This window comes from Cyprinus carpio, chromosome B10, assembly GCF_018340385.1.
Source record: "Cyprinus carpio isolate SPL01 chromosome B10, ASM1834038v1, whole genome shotgun sequence".
Taxonomy (NCBI): Eukaryota; Metazoa; Chordata; class Actinopteri; order Cypriniformes; family Cyprinidae; genus Cyprinus; species Cyprinus carpio.
The window spans coordinates 9,560,961-9,587,596 of NC_056606.1; the positions used below are offsets into that span (position 1 = coordinate 9,560,961).

Below are 26,636 nucleotides of genomic sequence, written 5' to 3' on the forward strand. Positions count from 1 at the left end.
TTTGTAAGGCTTTTGTCTTTCTAACACAGTTAAATTCAAAAATTCATGTTATTTCTTATTTACATTCAATACAGGGATTCCCAAACTTTTTTTGTCAGCCAAAAATACATTTACTTGAAGCACTACTTGAGATTTTAAGGTAATTAGAGTTGATAATTAAGTAACACATTTGCATGTACACTGTTCTCTGACGTTGGTTAATGGTCACATGACAAGCGAAAAAATAAAATATTTCATATTTTTTGTAAAAGTGTTTAATTTTGATTGTTGTTATTTTATTTTATTTTTAAGTTGTTTTTTTGTTTATTTATTTTTTTTTTTTTTTTTATTATCACGAACCCCCTCCAGTTCCATCGGAAAGCCCATTTTGAAATTTAATTATTTTTAATGCACTTCATGTTGTTAATTAACAATCGATTGAAATATTTACTTTCTCTTTGTATTTCACTCTCAGTATGGCAGAAGAATATCCGATGTAAATTAGGGTTGCTAAGGGACAGAAACTTTCCAAAGTTTCCGTAAATTCCCAAAATTTTCAAAAAAAATCCCAGAAAGTTCCTAAAATTTCTGGAAAGTTTCAGAAATGGTCTGCCTTTTTGCAACCTTAAGTTAAATTCAGTGTGATAAACATTAGTTAGGTCAAAAGTAATCTAAAACTAATTTAAAAAAGTACTCAGATTGTATTACCTAAAATGTGTGATGTAACAGATTACATTACTAACTACAATTTTTGTGTGGTGCATCTGACAGGTTGCCAGAAGAAGACCAGATAGATGCGAAGGGCAGATCCAAGGAGCGAGCGTGCAGTCGGGACAGAGACATGGAGACCAGCAGCAACACACGCTCACTGGAGACCAGCTTCAGCAACAGACGGAGAGCCAGACGGCCAGACAAGGCTATTTACGTTCCACGTGTTATGAGACATAAGATAGATCTGGAACAACCGAATCTCAAGGGATCATCTGTGGAATCCTCCTCTGACGTTGCTGAGGAACCTCTTGTAACCAATCAGAAGCCAGAGGTGGACAGCACTGGCCAGTCACGGGGCGATGAGGAGTTTGTGCAGCTTTCGAGGTCGGGTCCGTCACCGTGGCCTCCAGCCTGGGACCAGACTGTGACTCTCTTCACATCTCTGACATTAGATGATGAAAAAGATAAAAATTGTGCCAACAACACGGACCTTCCCACTGATGCCACACTCCAGCAGCAGGACGTCGATGAAAGTTTGCTCTCGGAGGTATTGGAACTTCATGGGTCTCATTCACTAATAATTGCATGGATTTTTTGAAGTTATTCAAATAATAACAGATTAGAATTAAAAAATTAGAAACTTAAAAAAAAAAAAAAAATGCAGAAATATTAAAAATTAAAAATGTACTTAACTGTGCTAAAATAAATAAAACTGAAATAAAAATGAACAACAAAATTACTAAAACTTTAACTAAAAATTACATAAAATTAGAAACAAATTCTAAATATTATTAAAAACTATAATAGTATCGCAATACTGAAGTAAAACTGGTCAAAATCGTGAAAAAGTTGCATCAGTGTGTAATTAAGAAACAATGTAAAATAACAGTAAATGAATGCTTTAAATTTAACCATATTCAGAACTGAAATAAAAAATTGAAGTATAAAACAAACACAAATTATAGTGGCACTAATTATAAACAATATCTACTGTAAATGCCAAACCTAAACAGATTTATTTGAAAGCAAAAACAAAACTGTGTCTTACTTGGCTACCTCTCTTATTCAGCACCAATCCAAAAGTTTTTTTGATCGCTTAATGTTGCAGTATAGAAATCACAGCACATTCAGATGATAATATAACAGGACTTATATTCTGGAAAATACAGTAGTATAGAGATTAAATATCAATAACACATTTATAAGGCTGCCCAGAGTATGTGGTTTTTTTTAGTTTGTTGATTAATTTTTTTTTAAATTTTTATTAGGTTTTAGTACAAAACTTATTGATCATTTGATTGTGAAAACATTTGTATTTTTGCAGTTATTGAATAAGACCTAATGCATCTCTTACCATATTTACAATCGTCTTTATTCTGTCTGTTCTCACACACTGTCATTCATTCTTCTTGGTTATTAGGTCAAAGCCAAGCATATTATCTTTTTTATCATTTGTGTTGATTTCCCCGCCTTTGCAAACATCTGGCTGGACCCACAGGAGTTCGGCCACGTCATTGAGATCTACGACTTTCCTGCCATGTTTAAAACAGACGACCTGCTTGATGCCTTTGCTGACTATAGGTGATGTCACCTCTGTATTCTCACAAAAAGTAGTGATACAGATCTACAAAGTGACACCGATCTGCTTCTGTTTCCAGTGAAGGGGGGATGAAGATCAAGTGGGTGGATAACACTCATGCTCTCGGTGTATTTTCAAGTCAGTCGGCAGGTATCGTTTCATTAGGCAGTATTTTTTTCATTCGCGTATCAGGAATGATTATTCTTTATTTTCATATGTTTGACAAACGCATCTTTGGCTCTGTTCAGCTACACAGGCACTGTCCCTCAAACATCCCATCCTGAAGACCCGCGCGCTGCTGGAGGGGAGCCAGAAAGCTAAGTGGAAAGCAACCAGACGTGCAGGTACACGAAAGACCCCTTTCAGAAAGAAGGTTTCACTTTAGAAGACCACGAGACATTTTTTTTTTTTTTTTGGTTTAAATACCTTTTTTTTTTTTTTTTTTACCTTTTTAAGGAAAATATTATGTAAGGATTATAAAACTGTGAAGTGGTGTAACAATCAAGTGAAAAGTAATAAGGATTTTAATAGATGTTTGAGGTCCATAAGTTTTTTTTGTGTGTGTGTGCGTGTGTTTAAAAGCTTTTTATGCTCACCAAGGCTGCATTTATTTAATCAAAAGAATACTTTAAAACGGTAATATTATGAAATATTATTACAATTTGAAATAACATTTATATTTTAAAAAATATTTTAAAATTAAACTTATTTTTGTGAAGGTCACTACTCTTGTCTTAAGTGTCACATCATTTATTATTATCATTGTTGAGAACAGTTTTGCTGCTTAATATGTTTGTGGAAACCGTGACTCTTGTTTTTTTCAGGTGCTATATTAAGTTTGGGATAGTTCACCCAAAAATGAAAATTCTGTCATTAATAACTCGCCCTCATGTCGTTCCAAAGACCTTTGTTCATCTTCAGAACACAATTAAGATAATTAAGAAATTTAGAGATTAAGATTTTTTTGATGAAATCCGAGAGCTTTCTGACCCTGCATAGACAGCAACGCAACTGAAATGTTCCCAGGCCCAGTAACGTAGTAAGGACTTCAGTAAAATAGTTCACGTGACCTCAGTGATTCAACCGTAATTTTCGAAGCTGAGAGAATACTTTGTGCGCAAAGAAAACAAAAATAATTACTTTATTCAACAATTCTTTTCCAAATCACGTCTTCTGCCATCATCAAGAGTACCTCTGCGCGTAAACAACGCAGAATGTTTAACACGTAGAGCGTGTAGAGGAATGCAATGCGGTATTCTCTGTAATGGTGAGAATCAAAAAAGAATTGTTTAATAAAGTTGTCTTTTTTTTTCTTTGCACACAAAAACTATTCTTGTTGCTTCATAACATTACGGTTGAACCATCCTTACTATGTTTCTGGGTCTTATTACATTTCAGTTGCGTTGCTGTCTATGCAGGGTCAGAAAGCTCTCGGATTTCAACAAAAATATCTTAACTTGTGTTCCGAAGATGAATGAAGGTCTTACGGGTTTGGAACGATATGAGGGAGAGTAACAGAATTTTCATTATACCTTTAAAAGTCATTATATGTATATTTTGGATTTTATGCATTTTTTTAATAAATAAATTGATTCATACAAATGTCATGTTACTGATCTGTATAATGTCATTTGAAGAATTTGTCGATGCTTCCATACAGAGTTCATTCAGCCGGTGAAGGAAAGGCCGCGGACGGACACAGTGGTGGCTCGCAGGATGGTGACCAGAGCGCTGGGCTTGAGGGGGAGACGCTTTGAAATGAGAAACAACTTCAACTGAATATTAAATAAAGTTCCTCATCACAGTCAGACTGTCCTTCAGTTATAACTGTACTGGGAAAAGAACATGCCTTTGACATTACTGCACCACTCAAGACTATTTTAGGAAACAAGCCAGTAGTATAAGTGAGCATTTGATGTGAGTTTTGGTAAGCATTCAGAGGACTGTGGTTCTTTCTTCTTTAGCAGGAAACAGCCTTGTTTGTTTTTTCCTGCTCTGTTTCTTCATGCTAACAAGCCCAGCATCTGGTCCAGCCATTTTAAATAGATCATTTTTTATTAACTTCAATCTTATTTAACACAAATAAGCTCTTTTGCTCATTGGATTTCCTGAAAATGGGTCATCCAGGACCATCATATTCAATCTAATGTTTAAATTAAGTAGACCGTGTGTTGAGCATTGTTTGTCAATGTTGTTTTCATGTTCATCTCGTGTAATTTGAGATCAGAACGGAGTCTAAATGACATTTTTGAAACATTAAATATGTTTTGTTTAAAATGCAATAGTATTATTATATGTAAAACTAAATGTAGATAATATTGTTTGTTTTGTTTGCTACTATTATTATATATTTGACTTGTTTGTCTGAGTTGATTTGTTAAAAAAAAAAATACTTATTTCTGCACTATGATGGTTTAAAATTGTTTGATACCTCAACCTGTTTTTCCGGTTTTAATTAAATGTTTTGTTTGTTGTTTTGGTGTTACATCTTTAACTGGGTTTAACATGGCTTGTCGGATTCACATAAAAATCATCCTCCAAATAACAGACATTAATTGCTTTTATTATAGAAAACAATGCAATGGTTTAACCAAATGTGTTGTTAGGTCATAAACACATTGTATATCTGGAAACCACTGAACTGGTCATAGATACCCTCATAAAACAGAGGGTAGACGCTCCACAAAATTGCACCAAATTATTACAGTTTCACATTGCATACACAAAACATAATGACTGACTCATCCCTGACTGAACACAATAAATAACTTGACATGCTTGATGAATAAAGCACAAGAGTTTGACAGCCGCTAGTGGGGCTGAGTTCATGAAACTGCAGGCTTTGTGAATTAATAGTAAGATCCCAGTATGAACATTACAGCATGGGTTTGTAACCACTACAACCAACAAATAAGCACTTCAAGAACCAAAAATGAATGCAGCGAGTACAGTACATTTCAGGAATTTAAATAGTTTCTGTTGAAAGCAAGTTTGATATAGCGAGGACCATGAAAGAACATGCTGTACTTCAACCTAAAAGAGTGCTGGAGTCTCTCTAGTGGTCAATCATATTTGAATAGTCTGAGTGACAGCCTGCAGTGTCCTTCCTCACTGTGTCCTATCTGAAGTGCAGCTGGTTGCTCATTCCAGGGTATTCATTCATGTCTGAACTCCGCGAGCCACCTGGAAAGTGGAAGAGGAGGTAGAATTCACTTCTAATGGCTTTTAAACTGTCCTGGTAGAACTTCAACACAGTTTTTTTTTTCTGCAACTCACCTGTATGACAGTGGTACATCCATATCCTGTATCCATCATAGCGGCACTTGCACTTCATTATGTTGTTGCTATAATCTGATTCGGCTACGTCATAGTTAGGATTGATCACAACCTGTGTGACAGAATAATGGCAGAAAAATTTAAATTCCGTATGTAATAGATGAATTTGAATTTAATTGTCTTTCCTTGTAATACTCAGGTTTTTTTTTTTTTATTTAGTTAAGATGCTTGGTGGATATTGTATTCTGGTTTTTTGTCTTTTGTGTTGTTGATCTGATGATAATTGTTGTGTTTTTTGTTGTTATAGCAGCAGACGGTGGTGATGTGTTGTCCAAAGTTGGCACAAACATACCGTTTCTGAATACCTGGATCAAAGAAAACAACCGTTTCATTAAAACAGATGGATTACATGGCAAATACTGTATATATTTTTCTATGCAAATATGATGTGAAGCTCAGTGAAATAAAGATTTTTAACTTGAAGTAATTATATCATTGGAAAAGTATTTTCTTGCCCATTTTGAAATATATTTTGGTATATGAAGTTTTAACCATCATATACCAAAATATATTTAAAAATGGGCAAGAAAATACATTTCCAATGTTACAGTTGCCTACATTTAGACTAAATACAAATGTGAATAGCCTACTAGATTTATAATGATTATTAATTCTTATTATTTATTTATTATTTATATATTGTTATAGTCTTTTTTGAACATTGTAAAGTATGTTGCTTGCTGATTTTATCCAAATGTGTTATATGTTACACGTGTTAAAGTTCTTAGTGATAAAGTTTTGAAATATATGTAGGGCATAAAAATATTTTTAAAGGATTAAAAAAAAAAAATATATATATATATATATATATACACACACATACACATTTTTTTTTTGTTTATTTATTTTTGTTCAAAAATATATAAAATAGGCCAAGAAATATATTTTCTCAGTTGATGAGCAGTTCTCACCCTCGTCACACTGAGTGTCCTCTAGACAGAAGCTGGCCTTGTGACCCTCTGCCACCTTGGTGCCGTTCAGACTCAGCAGATCATAATGGGTAAAAACCTCCATGCTGTGATAATGCCTGCACAGAGTCACAACAAAACAACAGTATGAGACTTTAAACATCATCATATTGGCACAAATGATTTTTGTAACATCATATTTTTATATATGTGTTTGTTTTTATGGTGTTTACTGAGGGGTCTAAGGTCTTGCCTGTGACACTCGTGCCAGGTCCAGGCGTGGTAACCCAGTTTGGGTCTGAAATCTGACCGGCCAACGTTGTGGATCTGGGAGGAGAAGCGGAGCAGGCGGCGATAGGAGCTGTGGTCGTTCTTTTTGGCAGTGCTGGACAGGCAGTTCTCCTCGAGGGCGCACTGTAGAGCGTACATGGGCCGGTCCTCCAGATAAGTAGTATGCTCCACCAGCTGAGCGTTCAGCACCAGGTCAGGAGCCGCTGAGATCAGAGGTCAGAGGTCAGACAGAACAAATTCCTCCATGCTTATCAGTCTAGACAGCCAGGGCAGGTTAGAAGTCATGGGACTGATGATCCATCTTGAATACTTAACAAAAATGATGATTATGTGACAGTGGATGTGTAGCTTTGGAACTGCTTTTTAGTCTACTATTAAATTAAGCTTGTTAAAAAAGCAGGGAAATAAATAAAGAGGTGATTGTCTCACTATCAGAGCAGGAGACCCCAGCAGCGAAGCGTCCTCCTCCTTTGGGACAGCTGATGTGTTTTCCGTGATGAAGACACTGAGGAAGACTCATCTCAGTTCCTGAGCATCTGACCCCACTCATCACAACATTATCTGCACTCGCATCTCCAGCCCAGTACCACGTCTCCTATACAAACACCAAAATCTTTGATTTTATTATTTATTTATTTATTTTGCACCATCATTAAATTGATCAAATAATCATTCTGGTCACTGAACCAAATCAGTTTATTTTTCGAGAAGAACTGGCTCAGAAGATTGATTTGTTCACTGATTTGATTAGACTTCAGTTTCACTCTGTTCACATCTGAGAACGATTGTTAGGAACAGAACACATATGGACAACCTTTAATGTGCTGGTTTGCTCATTTTGTTTCTTCAAACAATTCAAAAAGCAACTGACTCTGAATCTAATGTAAACCAGTGATTTTTAAGTATCAATGAGATGCTATTATAGTTTTTATTGAATTGGTTTTTATTTTATTTCAAGTTTTGTTAAAGCTTTAGTATTTTTAATTTAGTTTTTTTTTTTCTGATGTAGTTTTTTTAGTACTTATTTTTTCAGATTTAGTTTTAGATATTTTAGTACATCAAGTATTTTAGTACATCTGAATGAAAATGAGAAATATTTTCTTGGGAACTAGTTGAATTAAAATAAGTTTAAGTTTTTATATTTATTTATTCATTTAAAATATATAACTATATTTATATCAATTTATTTCAAATGAGTTTTATATCAGATTTCAAAAAAGGTTATGCTTTTTTATGGTTTCAGTTTTATTGAACTATACTGTAATAAGTCTGAAGCAAACTTAGGACAATGGATATCTGGGTGTCATTACACCTTCTCACACAACGAGGGCTGTTTTATCACGTTTTTCAGATCGACTAATGTGTTCCCGAACGTGATTTGAGCATCTGCTCCCAAGATTGCTTTTCATTACATCTGTTGCATAAGTTTAGAGGTCTGAACCACAAGACAAGCCGTACCCCGCAAGATGGGAAAGTGTCTGCCTGCACAAACATACTCATCTAGCATTATGGTGTGTTTTTTCTTAGACTGCACAGCGCTGAGTCACAGCCTCCCCTGACAGATAAGCCGGCTGGACTCCCACCGTGGGCACATTCTGTCAGACTTTCCATGTGCTTCCTTTAACCCTCGCCATTGTAAAACCCTCCACACATGCTGTCTGGAAAAAAAGAGCCACTGGCCCAGACTGTGAGACAAATATTTAATGGCCACTCCGACATCTGGAAGTTGTATCTTGCTCTTTTCAAGTTCGGTAACAGAAAACGTGACCAAACCTCCCTATTAATGCATCATTTAAATTGCTTTTAAGTCCCTTATGCTCATTTATTTATAATGAATAATTTATTTATAAGGCTGTATTTATTTGATTAAAAATAAAGAACAGTAATATTGTGAAATATTATTACAATGCAAAATAGCTGTTTTTTATTTGAATATATTTAAAAATTGAATTATTCCTGTGATCATGTAAAGCTGAATTTCAGCATCATTCCTCCAGTCTTCAGTGTCACATGATCCTTGAGAAATCATTCTAATATGCTGATTTGCTGCTCAAGAAACATTAACAGTTTTTTGTGGAATCCGTGATAATGTTTTTTTTTTTTTCAAGATTCTTTGATGAATAAAAAGGTCAAAAGCTCACAAACTTTCATTTGAAATGAGTTAAACTCTAAAACTGGGAGACCAAATAAGACCAACAGATCAGTTTGGGCTGTTTTTTAAGCAGGGCTCCAGTTAAACCAATAACACACTAGCATAATACACTAGTCTTTTCAAGAGGGACTTATAATGACCATGAGTGACATGAGATCTAACTGCTTTGTGTCCCAAAATGTCTTGACAATGTCTTGACATGCAGCCATGTGCCCCAGCTAGTGGCAAATTTCAGTCAATCATCATAACACATAATCATGGCATTACCCTGCAGAAGCACTTTAGGCTTCTCCAATTTCCACTCATAAAACCGGCCATCAAGCTATTCCCTCCAGAACAATTCTAATGCATTAATAGTTTCCAGGCCTGTATCACCGTGAGTTTGTCACTGGGCTGTTAAATATCCGTCTCTAGTCCAGCCATCTCAGCCCTACACAGTCTGTGTGATCTTACACGCACATTCAAATATTAATTATTGAAATGAATGGGATTTAATAGAGTTACGGGATCCAGGAAACTTGTGGTGGATTAAATGGGGACACCACACTGACTGCATGGCATGTGCCCTCATTAAAGTTCTTCATCTGCATCAAGTGCCCCAAAATAGACTCATACAAATGTGTGATACGAACACTATGATGATTCACTGTGGCTATTGAAAGTTTAGCACTACTGAAGGTGGTCCTTCATTAGATGGCCAAATATGCTGGATTGAGTGTTGGAACCAACTTTTATTGTCCCCTGCTGAATCTTAGGCGAAATCTAGTCATTTTAATAGGAATCCACACAATCAGGAATTTTTTTTGAGGGCAAAAGGTTTCCTCAAACAGATTTTGCAAAGAGTTCGAGTTAAGGCCTTTTCACATTGAATGGAAAATTCAGCCCGGTGATGCTTTTTGATTCAAAACATCAGATCCGTATGGGGCTATTCACACCAGATGCAATCATTCACAGCATGAAAAAGTGAGCTTTTTTTTTCCGTCCTGTGTGTCAATTTTTTCACCTATTGCTCCAAGAAGAAACGGGTCGTCCAATTAGATTTGAGCTAAGATAAGCACTTGGTGAGCACTTTAATGGGTAGATTTACCTGAAACGCATAGCTGGCGAAGCCTAGTCCCAGCTGTCTGCAGACCACCATGGCCTCGACCATCCCCCAGTTTTCACTACAAACGGTTCCCCAAACCAGAGAACCGTTCTTCTCAGTCAGAACCTCTACACGTCCCTCATATGGGTTCCTTCCTCCGCTTAGACGTATCTGTTATAGTCAAAAGTACCAATTTGTGAATTTCTAGCTAGTGTTAGAACAATAACAGAATATGTAAGGAGAGTTTAAGGGTCCTGACCCTCTTCTGGAAACCCATGGCAGGTATATTACAGCGTACGGCAGCGTCCTCCTCATGACTGCAGCCCAGAGCATCATTATTGAAGTAACAGTCAGTGAGAGATTTCTCAAATCCAGAGCACTCCACCTCATTCATGTGGACCGGACCCATTCCTGAGAAAACACACATTCATAATGTTAGTGATGATATACAATTGGGGGAATACGACAAAAAAACAGGGTGTTCATGGACAGGGAATATTGATTTGAGTTTAAATGTCTTATATGTAGTTTCTGTTAAAAAACAGTACAGAAACAGAAAACAATCAGCATATTTTATATTACATAAATATATTTAATACACATAAATATTCAGGGTCCATTTTTGAAGTAACCTTGGGTGAAATGACTTTTTGGACCTAAAAAAAAAGGAATGGCTGCCTCTCATGTGACTGATCAAAGTCTCTTTTGGGTTAGAGCAGTGATCCATGAACGTCTGATGAATGCCAGAGACAGAGGCTGCCATAGATGTTGCTGTTTTAGGACAATGTGTGTCTGATTTTTACTTCCTGCGTAATGGGTATACATCATTTTCTTTTTAAAAAATGTAGATAATAAAGATTTCTGAGTGCCAGTTGTGAAATAAAAGCTATGCAGTATTATATGGTTAGTTGCATTTCATTATGTGCATTTTTTTTTGTTTACAAGCAGAGGAATGCACATGGTGAAGACTGACATGGAAGAGAAGAGAAGAAATTGTTGAATAAAGTTGTTATTTTTGTTTCCTTTGCACACAAAAAGTATTGTCGTAGCTTCGTAAAATTACGACTGAACCCCTGATGTCACATGGACTGTTTTAACAATGTCCTTACTACCTTTCTGGGCCTTGAACGTTTCAGATGCGTTGCTGTCTATGAAGGGTCAGAAAGCTCTCGGACTTCATCAAATATATCTTAATTTGTGTTCTGAAGATTTTCATATTCCTTTAAGGTTCTTCTAAGACATGTAGTATTTTGGGAAATAAAGATAATGGAGATAATCTCAATGTCTTTGAAACAAAGAACTGATTCTTATAGGACTGACTCCCCAAGATCGATCCGTTTAGAACTAGTGGTTGACCGATATATCGCCAAGTCCGATACTAGTGGTCCGATATTTGTCTTCTAAAGTATGTTTATTTTACACATTTATTTTTTAATCCATTGTCAGATGATTTCAAACTTCTTAAATATTAATAATAATAGTAATTAACAAAATTATAATGGCTTTATATCGGTATGTTTATTTTACGCATTTATTTTTTAATCCCCCCGCTTTCCAAGATATCAGCTGTCAAAAAACCAATATCGGTTGACCACTATTTAGAACCACTGATAATGTATTAACAAACCTTGTCCTAACTTCGCTCCAGTGAGAGCCTCTTTGGCGCTCCCAAAGCCCAGCTCTCGACACACGATGGTAGCAGCTCTCAGGTTCCAGTTATCATCGCAGACGGTTCCCCAAACTCCATTCTTCAGCACCTCCACTCTCCCTTCACCGATATTCGAACCTCCCCGCAGACGAACCAGGGGTTGCTGCGAAATCAGACATGGAAGAAATTATCAGGATGATCAGTCCACACACCCTTAGTGACCTGTGTTTGTTCAATCTCTGTATATGCATCTGATTCAGGTGACTCAGCCTTTTGGATGAATTTTTCCCTTCCCTTGTTTATACACACTCACTTCAGACCTCTGGGGCCATGTTTGAATATTATGTAATCTCCTTTTCTTCGAAAAGGCAATATGATTTAATGTACTACTATGACATCCAAGCTGAACGAATATGATGATCCACAGGAGAACAATGGAAGAGCAAGCGATTCTTTCCAGAAAGGTAAGAGGCCGATAGATGAGGGAAAACAGACTCGCCAAACATTCCACAACCACAAATCATCTCTGAGAAGGACTGTAGCCTTAGCGTTCAACATTCAGCCCTCTACAGACATTTAGAATGAAAAAATGGAAAACTATTTTTCACGTGCGCATTAGAACAAACAAGAAGTCTGTGAACCCAGTACTAACCGAGAACAACTGATGGAAGACAGTCCAAAAGGAATTTTCCTTCATCATATCATGGCAGATGACAGCGTAGATGCTTAGGAAAGCTATTTTTATTCCAGCATTACTCTTTGTTGCTAAGCAGCGCTTGTAGCATCGGGCCGCTAATACAAACTTCATTTTCTGCATGTTGTTCATGTCAGTGACTCATTATTGTCCATGTTTGATATATTCTACTAAGTTTAAGGACTTAATATACCTTTAAATATTTATTGTATATAATGGCTTGTTGATCAACTGTCAGTCTGTGAGTCTAATGCTAACCAGAACGCCTTAGGAAACACAATCATGAATGACTTTTATTTTGCTGATGACACTGATTCTTAGGGAAAACTATTTTTTTTCTAGAGTCTGTCCTTATTTTGACACTAAGCAGTGCTAGTGATTACAACTACTTAAATTGTAAGGCTACTAATGCTAATTCCATGCTACCAACCTCTGGTCTGTAAGCCTTGCGGAAGCCAGTGGAGGATGAGGGGGCAAAAGCTCTTCCAGGCACACAGCTGACTACCACAGGCAGGCCACGTCCACATGTGCCGTTCCGCTTGGGCTCCAAGGGTTTGCCCAGCCTGCAGCTGGACAGGTGGGCTTCATTTCCTGTGCAGTTCACTGAGAAACCCCAGTAGTTCTTTTTCTTACGCATGGACAGTGATCTGTAAAACAGAGCCACAGATAAAGATCAGTTTGTGCTACAAAATAATTAATCATGGAATTAAATACATATTTCAGATACTGAATTCTTGTTTAGGAGGATATCACAACTATTATTCAGATGGAGGTGTTATGATTACTATAGAGACCAGACATTGCCCGTGGCATATAGTCCTGCTGTGCTAACCCAAGAAACCGTGACATTTCCCATGATTCCACAATCCAGAGAAAATCCTAGTTCAGCAAAGGTCACCAAACATCTTGACTCAAACAATCTGTGAAGCCTGCAGGTTTCCTTTCCTTCAGATTAGGAAATCTTTAAACACTCGTTTCAAATTTGTTCAAATTTCTGAGCATTTTTTGATATCTCAATATCATTTTTGGCACTATACGTCAATTCTGATGTAAGGAAATACCATTTATGATGTCCTACTTCTTTGCAAAACAGTGTTTCTCAATGGCATGAATAACGTTAAAGGCCCAGACTTAACATAAATGGACTGAGGAAAAATGAGGTCACATGGCCAGCGGCTTAAAAAGTGGACCATTATGAAATGTTCCAACAAAACAAACAAACATAGACAAACCTCATCTTTAAATATCACCAGGCATTACTTTCTTTAGTATGTTGCTTAGTTTAGAAATAAACCCATGTATACATCTAAAAAAAAAAAAAAAACATTTTCTGAACATTTCCTGGAATGTTTTTTTTTTTCATAAACTTGTACAAAAATATATACATCGGCTATGAACTTTTGTGTGTTATAGTGTGTTTGAGTTTACAAATGTGGTTAAAACACACTAAAATGATAATTTATAGGCAGTTATACTATAAAATGTCCTTAACAGAGTTACAGTGGAAACACAATGTTCTCTGCTAGATGGGAAACGGCCAAGAATTATGTTGGGAAACAATCTGGCCATGATTCACTTGGGGAGGCGTTCACACACATCTGAGGACTAAACAACTCTTGTTGCCTGTTTGCATGGCAACTTTAAACTTTACCAAGTTAATGATACTTTTGGGGAAACCCTAAAATCTGCTTTCTTTCTTGTCTGTTTTTTCTTGATTTTTAGTGTGTCCTAATCACAAAGGTCTGAAAATGTATCTTTTTTCAAATTTGTGTTTTTGACTCATGGCTGTTTATCATGCAAAGCAAAGCAGCGGGGACTTTTCCTTACTTGTAGACTTTGTTGTTGTAGTTCTTCTCTCCGGGGAATCCGTACATTCCACAGACGACTCGGTTGTTCAGGGGAGTCCACTCCTCATCACAGATCTGCCTCCATTTGCCCCGTTCCTTAATCTCCACGTAGCCTTCTGTGACGGGTATGCGCTTGAGGTGGGATGAAATGGGTCTTATACGTATTTCCTCCACCCGTTCTTCCAGAGTCTAGGGTGGAAAAAACAAAAGAGCATGTTATCAGTCATTATCAGAATTCTCACAATATTCCCAGAATGGATCGTTTATTCAGGCCACTTCCTCAAGTAGTAGTAAATTACTTGGAAAAAGTTGCAGACACCATTTTAGTCAGAAGAGTGTCTTCTACTCCTTCAGGGTGGAATCTGAGGGCCAAACCGAGCAGCCAGATAATCCATGACTCCCATTTGACAAGGCTGGGCAGATATAGTTTATAAGACAAGGCCAAAGTTGGAATTTGACCAAAAACCTCACTTCAGTATCTCTCAAAACATTCTTAACCAGTCTTCCCTTACCATAAAAATTAGTATACTTCAAGTTTATTTTATTAAGTATACTTAAGTAAAGTTCAAGTATATTTTGAGTTTTTGTAAGTATAAGTCAAGTATACTTAATTGTCATTATAAGTATATATCTTAGAAGTAGATAAAGCCCATTTCTGAGAAGTACATAAAAAGTAAACTAAAAGTATACTTTCCTATTTTTAGTTTAAAATAAGTATACTAATAGCACACTTGAATAAACTTCTTTTTCGTAAGGGTTGTGGTGGTCATCCTAGATTTTGAGGAGTTCATGAACTTTCATTACAGCAGAATCTGTCATCCAATCCATTAAGTTACAGGAATCTTTTAGCTTGAAGGAATATTAACTGTTATAAAATTCAAAAGCATCTTTGTTAGCTCTAAAAAAATACCCTCGCATGTGCCCTCACGAGGGCTGTTTGCCATGATATCAACTGAAAGGAATGTTTTAGATGTGTAAACCCGGCAATGTTGTACTATTAACAGGGAGGTGGTTACTGGACATGTTTCAACTGACCACGGTAAACATAAGATGAAGACTGTGGCTTCTAATTTAATTTTGGCATGTTTTAATGTGCATGTGTGTGAATGAAAGAAAAGAGAGAGAGAAAGTTGGCCAACGGAATGAAGCCAAAGGAATGTGGCGGCCTCACGTGGACCTAAATGCTCTAGACGCAGAGTGAGCAGAACTGAGTTTAATGTAAATATTACTATATAAAGGCCAGACTGATGGGTTTGGTCGGGTTGAAGTGGGCTCTCGAGTCAGACACATCACTGTTTGCTTAAGCAATGGAAGTCTGGAGGAAACCAAAAAATTGAGTGTTGAAGGTAAGGGTGTGAGTCGGGGTCATCCAGCCAGATGTGAGGAAGAGCCTACGCCTGTTGCCTGATAGCGTGACCTCCGCCTAAAGAAACCAGACCAGACACCTTCCACCGCATATTTTTAAACCAAAGAGACGCCCTATTTTATCATTTTCAGGTTTTGCCTACATAAGAAACTCAGAGATTGATATACTATGATACTATGAAGTACATTTGAGTTTGCTAGTGGAAAATACAGTTGGAATGTTCATAAATCCTCATATTTATATATTTACTTATAAATATGAGGTAGTGCTGGGCAGACACACCAAAAATCTGTATCACGATTTCATGGTTTATCACACCTGTGCTTTTATCAGAATGCATGAGACCTCTGCAGAACCACTGCATTTTAATCACAATCCAAGCAAACATATGCAACATGAGCAGTTTTTGACATAAATTATATTGTATAATATCAAAATCTGAAGCAAAAACAGAATGGTCTGACCTTAGATTTTTGAAATTATGCTACATAAAACATCTCCATGAAACTGAAACTGCAGATGGGCTGAATGAAAACTGCAAGTTCAAAAATCTGACAGAAGGTGGCGCTTATGGAACAGCAGCGATACAGCATTTACTTGGCTACTGCTGAAAAAAACCACCGATGTGATTTCAAATACTACATTAATATGCATTACAGTCGAGACCAAAAATATTGGCCCCCTTGGTAAATATGGTCAAAAAAGGCTGTGAAAATTAATCTGCATTGTTAATCCTTTTGGTCTTTTATTAAAAAAATTCACGCAAATGTATCCTTAATTATTGCCCTGATGGTGGAAATGGGAATTTTCACTGCTCTAGCTCTTTTCTTAAAGCCACTTCACCAATTTGTGAAGCTCAATTATCTTTTGCTGCACAGAAATATATTCTTTGGTTTTTCTCATTGTGATGGATGATTAAGGGGATTTGGGCTTTGTTTTCCCTCCTCTTTATATTTCTGTGAAACAGGAAGCCAGAGCTGGATGATTTCATGTTTATAATCATGCTGGAGTGCTCAAAATTCTAAGTATGAATGGGAATATACTTCAGAGATATTTTACTCATAAGAATTTATAGGGGTGGCAATAATTGTGACCAACGAGTATTTGAGAAAAACTTTTATTTCATAATGATATTTCCCCTCCGTTTTAAATTCTTATTATCCAATGAAAGGATACATTTTTGTGAGATTTTTAAATAAAAGACCAAAAGGATTAACAATGCAGATGAATTTTCACAGCCTTTTTTGATTATATTTACCAAGGGGGTCAATATTTTTGGCCTCGACTGTATATGGAGGTAAGATGAAAAGAAAATACCATCTCAACTTTTCTGAAGACAGTCAGTTCCCCTCAGAGATAGATTTATTTAAACCCCCACTCCCAGTTCAGTATTTAGGATTTTGTTCCAATATTTTGCGCATGGTGAAGTGAGTTTTCTCTGCCTGCTATTTTCTCCTCTTTGTGTTCATCTTCAACGTCCCTGGCCACTGTCAGCCATTTACAGTTGGTTTATATGCAAAATTAAAGAATTAGTATTTGTATTAATATTTCTAAAAGTTCTCCAGTCATTAGTCAGAAATGTGTGCTTTTAACAGGGATCCTCTCTCAATCCAGGACACTGTCTAATGTTACTGTTGCTGAGCTACTTGTACTGGTATGCTGATTTTTTTTTATTCATACCGTGTGCGTAATTCAAACTGGTTTACTGTTTAAATCAGTATACCACCCAGCACTATGTTGCAGGTGTTGGGTATTACATCAAGCACCCTTTAAGGGATAAAGTATCAGTCTAATAAAGAACGTTCTCTGTACATAATACTTGAACCAACAATTTCTGCTTTGTTAAGCTTGAAGAATGTCTGGTCCAAGACTCGACATGCAGTGACCAACAATGAAGGCAATGTTGTAGGCAATCTTTCTGAATGATAGGATGACAAGTTCGACAGGAGCCATCAAGACTTCAAATCCAAGGTTTTGTTTTGGGGAAATTCCTAGAGACGTAAAAGAAAACTGACCCTATTGAGGTCTCTTAACCAGAAAATACTATGAATTCACATGAAAGGTATTTTGGTGTTCCTGACGCTCAATGGCAGAGAAAAAGCACTAACAATGCCAAGGTTTTGTGTCTAATTCACAGTCAAAATTAATGAAATCAACTAAATAAAGCAAGCAACTGCAGCTAACATTGCTCTGTACCTTATGCAAGAAGTTAAAAAGATGTCTGACATTGCTGGACAAATGCCAGAAACCCATTAGCCCTTAAGATTGCAGTTTAGGTCAAAGTGAATCTCCATCATTAAAAAGCAGCATATTAGCTGGTAACACATGCAACCACAATTCTTGGAGGGGAACGTTTTCCACTTTTAATGTCATTTGTAGCATAAAATTAATATTGTAGTATTGTTATTAAATATTTGCTTAGTTATCACCAAAGCTCAGAAGTCTGTCCAAAATATGTTTTTCATGAGGTAACTTCATGCAAAAATGCTTTTAAATATATTTATTGGATTAAATCCCTGTGAATAATCTAAATGTGTAAATGTGTATGTGTACAACCAAACAGACGTCATCTTTCATTCAATCACATCACCTCTACTTCATGACGTGTGGGCATTTTTTAGGAATGAGACCTGACAAAGAGGTCTTTTAGACTGTAAATGCTGTCTGTCAGCTCATATAGACTAGTACGTCTGCGACATACGCACTTACAGTCAGTCATATAAGTGAGAAACCATTCCCACATCTGAATGTGTTTAAGAGCGAGGGGTCCATGTGTAAGCAATGGAAACGGTAGCAGTGAGCCTGGAAGCCCCTCGTAGTCCAGACATTCCTCAGTTGCTGAGGTGCCAGCTGGGACAGGACCACCTTCTTTTCACGTTCATGGAATCCAGATATCAAAATATTTACATGCCGTTAATGTTCCTCCTTAGGGCTTCTCGATGTGGTCGAGGGAGAGGTGACGGTGTCTGGTACAGTCGCGCAGTCAAAATCTCCTCTGTTTTTCATTTCCTGCCTCGTGTTTCACGTTGGTCCTCCACGTGCCTGTTCCAGGGACTCAGAGTGAAAACACTTGTTGATTGTGCAGGTTTGTGGTTTTGAGGGAATTTTAGGCACTTTTTGAGGAAGTAAACGATAAAGGAGGAAAATGTGAGGGGTGGATGGATCCAGCTGGTATATTGATTCTTGCTGAAGTAATCTCCAAGAAAGAGGCAAAATGGAAAACATCTGGATTCTCTCCACCGTAACAAAGCTGAACATATGTACAAACTATCATTCCCAGTTTCCCACCCTCCAAAAAGCAGGAAGTTTCTTCAGCTCGATGTGTCATCACTCTCAAACACAATTTCATATTCACACCACCACGCCAAAGCCAGCCTGTCTACAACTGTCTGAGAGGAATGCCATTTTTAGACAAGATTTTGTCTTCAGGGTCATCTTTGTGTCAGGGTACCACTTACAACTCTGTGTGCATGAAGGACATAAAGAGGGAGGACAAGAAACAAAGCATGACAGAATGAATGGTGAACTCAACAGTAGTAAAGGGTCAGAAGGGTCCCATGAACAAGTCGGTTCCAAGGAAACGCTTAAGCTTAACGTGACCCCTGAGCTCTCATTCCACAGAACATCTCTGGGCATATTTATGTTCAACCCTGGAGATTCTTCCCAAAAGGCTGGTTTCCGTTCCTGTCCCGTTTCCTAGTTGCAAATGGAATGTGAAAGAAAGCCAACACCTCTATGCCTGGTGGAAAGTCCTGACCTTTGCCCTCTTTAGGCTACATTTAGCTTGTAGGTTCACTACTGGTGCGTTCTGTTGAGACCAACATACTTTGGCTGAAGGTGAATATATATTCCAATCAATAACCATGACAAGCAGAATACAAATCATTATAAGCTAGGGATGTTCATTTTAACCGGTTAACCGTTAACCGACCGTTAAGAATTTTGACCGATTAATACAATCAGTTAAACGGTTTAAAAAGTCATTTATTTATTTATTTTCAGTAATTTATCAAAATATTTAAAAAGGTTTGCTGCATGGTTAAAATATGCTACACATATAAACAAATTATGTTTTTTTTAGAGAGAGAGAAAAAAAACAAGTCGCGTATAAGTCGCATTTTATTATTAAATTCGGAAATAGGCTCAATGCTGACCCTAAATGTTTACAAACATTATAATAAACAATACAAACATAGCTAAGCTATTTTAGTTCCCCTCACTCCACAACAAATCTTTTCAATTAACAGTATTTAGAAAAGAAAAAGAATAAAAAATATAAGAAGCTATAGCAATATAAACGACAAGCCAAAACGAATTCATGTAGGCTAAAACGAAACTGTTACCAACAGTGGGTCTCTCATTCGACACAAAATCAAATGTTTCTGTATTCGCGATGTATTTGAATGCCAAATAATTATTTATTATGTACTTCACTCGCATTCCAATATCCAAGTAATACAAAATGTTTTGCATAACATTACGACGGTACGGTGATAACACTTAACAGCACAGATTTTACTACATATTTAAACTGAGCAGTGAATTTTTTTTTCCCATATGTTTTACTAACTGTATTTTGTTATGATAATGAACAGGCTTGCATTGCCAAGGTAGCAAAGCTTAACTGTGTGTGTGCATGTGGTGCCAGTGCAATCACTTGACATTTTTCCTTCTAACAGTGGAAGCAACTACTCCTTTTAGTCATAAAGATAATCGGAATTGTAAAAGGTTTGTACATTCACAATTAAAACAAACCTTTGTGCTTTTGTAATATAACCCTAAAGAAAAATAGGATGCCGCTTTCTGCCGTCTGGTTTCCTTTTGCGCATCTCAAAAATGAACCGAAACTCTTCATACTTGTTGCACAGTTTTTCGTCCATTTTCTTAATTTATTATTTAAGTAAAAATATATTTCTCGTATAGGCTTATTTATTCGTCATATATATATATATAGGCCTATATATAGCCCAGCTTTATAATGTTTTTCTCCACTCACAGAAGCGCTGCAGGTGCGTGATGTGATATGATAACCATGTGAATACTCATATTCTGTTGTTTTCTGCTTTTTGTGCATGTAAAATTAATTCCCGGGAAACAAATGTTAGTATTTTTAATGGGTCACAGACACTTATGCTTTCTAATTTAATACAATTCAAATTTAAAATACTCTTGTTGGTTAACAGTTAATTATCGGTTGTCGATTAGGAAAAATAACTGAAATGAACATCCCTATTATAAGTATTTAATCTACTTTAGGTCCTGTATTTTCCCCTCATGAACATGACCGTACAATGTTCTAAAGTTCAGTCCTGAGGACTTCTAAACATCTGCTGAATGTCATGTCAGGTCATAGTGTATCTTAGCAAGTTGCATATTCTCATCTGCACATCCTGTATATACCAAGAATATGAAGTTGTGTTGGTAGGAAACATCTGCTGTAGGCAAACATGTAAATAAGATATATAATCATTAGCTGATTACTTACAGCATTTTCATGAACTCAAACCAAGCCAAGAGTTTGCATGCTCTGAACCTTTGGTTACCACTCTGTGAACCTCTGATTGTTTCCATGTGTGGTGGCAGATTGTATGTGGTGGTGATTCATTTGATTATATGATAAGCTGTTCTTCTGTTCCACTGAATGTTTACAAGAATACAAAACAAACAATTCACTCATTCATTTACCTCTGCTCTCTGTTCTGAGAGCCTGTCTTTTGCCTATCTTATTAGTTTAGACACTACATTTGTGTCCAGCTGTGTGTGGTCAGTTATAAGTATATAAACTGTTTATGTTTCGGAGGCAGATAATATAGTGGGAAAACTGTGAAAAGGAAAGCAATATAAACAGTTAAATATTTGATCATTCAAACAGAAAGGATAGCACTAGGAGTTTCTGCTAAAAAAAAATGGTGGTGATGTTACAATGCTACTGTGACTGTTAGCATGTTGCTTGGCGTTTTCAACACGGTTCTGAATGGTTGCTAGGTTGTTTAGGGAAGTATTTTAGCCAATGTCTTCATTAACACAAAAATGTGAATGCGAATGTGAAAATATCTCTGCTTCTGTGAAAAATCACGAATCTATCTGCACCTAAATGCGGCCAAAGGCTCTCTTGGAAACAGATATTCATTAAAACAAGCATTTTGTGCTTTTGCTAGAGGTCATCCAACTACAGTCTCTGAATGACTAGTCTAAACTGTTTCACAAGCCATTAAACCCAGCTAATCAAGTAGCTGCCCTGCATTTATGGGCTCTGAAATAACACTAACGCTAACACTAAATGTTAATGTTTTCAGGGTAATGTAGTGTTTCTTTACATATCAATAATAAGCTAATATGATCATAGTGGCAAAACCACAGGAAAATCATCTGTCATTTTCTCCTACATCTTTGAAGAAGGTCTTTAAGAGGTAATGTTTGCTGGGTGGAGCACACACTGGCTAGCTGTATTGACACCCAGGAAAGGTAAATGAAAGCAGGCAATCAGACATTAAACTGTGTTGTTTATATGTATACAACATTAAATAAAAAGTGTTTTCCAGTTTTGGCAAAGGATAATTTGTGGAAGCATTTTGTAATCCACCGCTTGTGATGCATTAAGAATTTAGCAGCCAGTTTCTGCTACCCTTTGTTATTTATGACATCAAATTGTCCATTGATGAGAAAAAATACACAAAAAGATGGACTCTTGCTTATAGAAACATTGGCGCTGGACGGAAACCTGAGGAATCTGGGTGTCTGTCTCAGTTTAGTTCACCCTGGTGTTTGAGAATTCACTCATACGAGCTTCACAGAGGAGCGTCTGTGTCTCAGACTTCTGGTATGTGATGCAGGGAAAAGTCACGATTACACCTACCAATAGCTAACAACTTCTCACATTCATTCACAGACTTGTCGCCTGAACGATGACATCATAGGAAGTTGAACCTGACGCCTGGTATTTTTCATACCAGGCCAGAGAAACACTGTCTCTCATTCAAATCTATTAACCAACAGTCTTTCTGCTACTCACAATTAAAGAATTCACGTTTAACGGGTGGGATTCTGTTTTGAAATCATTCCTTCCATTAGTCAGCAGTTCCCAAAGAAGGCATCAGAGGAGCGCGGAAAAGTCTCGAGGGAAGAGACGCAAAGTGTGGTGAAATCATTAAATCTTGGGGTCGTGGAAATGGAAAAGCACACCATGGGCTCTCTGATTGCTCTCAAAGGTCCGTCTTTTCTTTAAACCAGCTTACCTTGGTTGCCATAGTAACATGGCAAATATACAAATATCGGTTTCTTCTGGCACAGACCTTTGCATCAAAGCACATGGGGTGTGTGGACAGCTGGAGCATCATAAAAGGAGAATTGAACACTAATAAACTATTCTAGAGCAGCAGACTTTGGAGAGGAATGTGTGACCTGTGGTAACAGACCTTCACTTCCTTTCATCCATGAGATAAAGTGACCGGGAATGATCACCAATTAGCAAGAAAGAAAGCAGAACCGCCACTCAGAACTGAATTTCCGGATATGACAAAGATATGTGGTCATTTGCCTAAGATATAATGCTTTTCTGGGTAGGATTCTTGGCTCTTCTGACGGAAAACACTGGTTTTGATGATACAGTGTGGTTTTTGGAGCATATTGTTGCAACTTCTAAAAAGGCTTTTCAAAGGCATATCTGGTCTTTCTTAATCCTAATTACCTCCAGCAGAGCCTTAGGCTTGGTTTACCAGCTCTGAACTCACATCTGCACTGCATTTCAGTAAATCTCAAGTGACTAAGCACTGTCAACTTCAGTTAGGTTAATAAACGAACATGATTACGTGATCCTAGAGTTGATGTACCTCAACATTGTTGTTCATGGTATTGATGAACCTGTGGCCAGGGATGCGCTTCTGATTGCAAATCACCCCAACATCCTCACTGTGGCGGCAGTCTGACACCCCAAAGCCATTTGAGGGGCATTCGGCTAAAGATTTCTCTCTTCCTGTGCAATGGACGTTATCCAGCCAAATGCGTCCTGTGGAATAAAGAGCAATTGTTGGTTTTGTCAATCACCAGCAGATGTTGTGCTTTGGATGCAGTGTTGGTGTCACTACCTACTTAATTCCCTTAAATCAACAGTTCAACTCTTAAAATTTACTCTGTAACTCTACCTTATCTATTTCAATACCTGTATGATGGTGAGTTTTTGAAGATTTTTTTTTAATAAGCACGATAAAAGAATCATTAAAATGATCTCACAACTTGTGCTATGCTCCAAGTGTTCTGAATGTTAGACTGAAAGTCAAACTGAAATAATTCAAAAGTTCACTTAAAATCTCGACATCTGCCTCTCACGAATGAATTGTTCTTTTAATCTTTTCAGTGACTATGCTGATGAAATGGATTGATTGGGTTCTCAAGATCAACTCACTGACTGACTGAAAAAAATACACTTTTATGATGCCTTTTGAAGCTTAAAATTCCCAGTCTTGAAAAAAATTCTCAAAGATGTCATGGATCTTTGAAGTGAATGAAGACAGAAGTTTCTTATTTGGGTGATTTATTCCTGCTTCCAGCAAAATGCCTTGGTAAACCAGCTTAAACCACTCTTGTCTGGCTAGATTTTGTTAACTTTCTTTGATTCAATATAAAGTTATCAAATATGAACCCTTTTAGAATTTCCCTTCACTATGCATTACATGCTGCTTATGATTTTACTTACTCTGTGGAAAGTGGAATAAGAGTCAAGACCAATGTTTACTCTTCCCATAGGGCTCAATCATAACCACCCACTGATTTACACAATCTTTGGACAGATTTATTGAGACAAATCATCATGTTTCTATGGTAAATAGACAGAGAGATGAGATTATGTCTGCTCTTGACTTTGAATTTTATTTCCATACTTTTTTGGATGTCTGTTTGGTATCAATTACCGCTAATGACTAAAACATGATGGATTAAATTCCAAGAATATATGCACATAGTGGCTCTCTCAATAGAACAGAAGCTTATAATACACAATCAGAATTCTTGCCTACCTTCTCCTTGTCCAAATTTTGCAGATGGGGACCAAGACACAGCACCCAGGAAGCCAAGCTCCCTGCATGCAACCTGAGCAGCTAAGATTGAGAAGTCATCATCACAGATAGTCCCCCATTCGTTGTTGTAGAAGACCTCCAGACGACCCTCGTAATGCTTGCGTTTATTACCCGCTAGACGGAGTTGAATCTTGGGGTGCTGCGATTCAGATTGGGCTTGAACCAAAGCCAAGAGACTCAAGATGCACAATGCAGAAGGGAACGCCATGGCTAAACTTTCACCTGCGAGAGCATTAAACAACACCATGTCAGTACTGCCCCCACCATTTCTCAAATCCTGAGGCTATAGCAGACAGATGACTGGGGTGTTTACTTTTTCCATCACTTATGCCAGACTGTCAATTAGAGGGGTTTTGTAGGAACAAGACCTACAATTATTGACACTGATGATACTGACATTAAAAGGCTCTCAAAGGCATGTATGTCTACTCCATTAAAAACATCTATCTATTAATTCTGCAAAAAAAAAAAAAAAAACAGAGCTCACAAGAACTATCAATGAATGGCAGCCAAATGGTTTCCAGGATGTTGGAGTTTATAGAAACAACCCCCGGTATTCATACACATCTAACTGCCAAAACCACAAAGTGGACATTTTCACAAACAGTTAAGATGCATGGTTTTATTCACATGCATACTCATGTGGGGCAACTAAGATGTTATCTGCACATCATGATGTTAAGATTAGATGCTGAATTAATGTTCAGGACACTCCTCCAGGTACTCATAGGTAATAGACTATCCCATTTCCTGACTGAGAAAATCCCTTTCTCTAAGGGATTCTGTTCCCAAACTAATCACTAAAAGCTGCCTTGTCAGTGAGTCACTGCATTAAATTAATGAGACTTCAACATGATGTCATAATCACTGTCCCAAAACTGCAAGCTCAGTGCTGCAGAGAACGCTTCATCTAATTTGGTAGTTTGAAAACTTCCTTAGATTTACTTCCTGTGTGTATGACTGTTTTCTCATTCATTCATTAAAGATCAATTGTCTTATTTGATGCAATTATGTTATTCAGAGACAGATATGTTTGCATATATATGACCCTCAAGTCTCAAAATCAAATGATGTGCTAACAAGCATCGAAGTTTGATTTCAACCATTAATTTATCAAAGATAAAGATATCAAGGTTACATTTTCACAGAATGTTCTTTACCTTATGAAAGATGATTTTATGTAGAAAACAGTAAATCACAAAAACTGACTCACATATTCATAATAGTATACAATGATAATGATGATATGTGATGCATTAAAAATCATTTGTCTAAAATGTAGCTAGGTGGTAACTGTCACCAAATTAAATTTTGGCTAGTTAATACAGTATAATTGTAATTCCAAACTGTATTCTTCAATATGTATGTGTGCACAAGTTATGTTTTGCACAGTCACGTGTATTTAAGGCACAATACATTTTGTGATACGTTAATGTAACTTGTAATACATTAGTATAAGTGGTTACACCACTAGACATCACCTGAATCATAAACTACCTTTTTTTCTACAAAGTATTTCAAAACCAATAAATACAACGAGTGCATTTGTACGGACACGACAGTAACAGTTACCTTTTAAAAATATTTTTTTCAATAGGTAGCCTAACGTTAACATATTTACAGCGGTTTATGTTAAATATCACATGCACTTTATTAAAGACACCCAAAAGACCAACTCGGATGTCAGCATTCCAAGACATTTATTCAGTAGGCTATATTAGCGTTTTAAACACAATTCGATTTAAAAATAAATGATTAAATACTATATATAATAGTATGTTTTATTATTATTAGCATAATATTATTTCATAAGACGTTGTTCCTGTGAAGTAACTTGTCAGTTTCTTCCAAGTTACACCCGCAGCTGGATGCAGCAGCGCTGATTCTCTCTGTGTCCTGCAACACTTTTAAACGCGTTTCACCGCCTCCCACCAGCACTGCAATCTGAAACCAGCCATCACTAGCGCATG

At 36.9% G+C, this 26,636-nt stretch overlaps 2 protein-coding genes across 2 annotated transcripts; one reads left to right on the forward strand and one right to left on the reverse strand.

The window, feature by feature from the left end:
- LOC122138596 (R3H and coiled-coil domain-containing protein 1-like) lies at window positions 1-4,735 on the forward strand. The gene is made up of 6 exons (XM_042731988.1): window positions 1-139; window positions 751-1,237; window positions 2,111-2,271; window positions 2,349-2,419; window positions 2,518-2,613; window positions 3,930-4,735. Exons 2-6 carry the CDS (start codon window positions 821-823, stop codon window positions 4,046-4,048), a joined length of 864 nt encoding a protein of 287 aa, XP_042587922.1. The 5' UTR covers window positions 1-139; window positions 751-820; the 3' UTR covers window positions 4,049-4,735.
- Window positions 4,736-4,811: 76 nt separating this feature from the next.
- On the reverse strand, window positions 4,812-26,620 carry LOC109057747 (lysyl oxidase homolog 2A-like). The gene is made up of 14 exons (XM_042732380.1): window positions 26,474-26,620; window positions 24,607-24,890; window positions 23,425-23,600; window positions 14,210-14,418; window positions 12,813-13,029; window positions 11,668-11,851; window positions 10,300-10,451; window positions 10,044-10,211; window positions 7,234-7,399; window positions 6,767-7,007; window positions 6,517-6,632; window positions 5,774-5,910; window positions 5,546-5,657; window positions 4,812-5,452 (listed from the first exon to the last, which is right to left on the reverse strand). The coding sequence occupies exons 2-14, from the start codon at window positions 24,872-24,874 to the stop codon at window positions 5,388-5,390; spliced, it is 2,211 nt and encodes a 736-aa protein (XP_042588314.1). The 5' UTR covers window positions 24,875-24,890; window positions 26,474-26,620; the 3' UTR covers window positions 4,812-5,387.
- Window positions 26,621-26,636: the final 16 nt, after the last annotated feature.

Excerpts from the sequence above, each read along its gene's own strand:
- LOC122138596 (XM_042731988.1), top strand. The coding sequence starts at position 821 with ATGGAGACCAGCAGCAACACACGCTCACTGGAGACCAGCTTCAGCAAC. Across the intron at positions 2,272-2,348 it reads GATGCCTTTGCTGACTATAG|TGAAGGGGGGATGAAGATCA; the intron begins GTGATGTCACCT and ends TTCTGTTTCCAG. Across the intron at positions 2,614-3,929 it reads GAAAGCAACCAGACGTGCAG|AGTTCATTCAGCCGGTGAAG; the intron begins GTACACGAAAGA and ends GCTTCCATACAG.
- LOC109057747 (XM_042732380.1), bottom strand. The coding sequence starts at position 24,874 with ATGGCGTTCCCTTCTGCATTGTGCATCTTGAGTCTCTTGGCTTTGGTT. Across the intron at positions 7,008-7,233 it reads TGGGGTCTCCTGCTCTGATA|CGGCTCCTGACCTGGTGCTG; the intron begins GTGAGACAATCA and ends CTCTGATCTCAG. Across the intron at positions 6,633-6,766 it reads ACCTGGCACGAGTGTCACAG|GCATTATCACAGCATGGAGG; the intron begins GCAAGACCTTAG and ends GACTCTGTGCAG.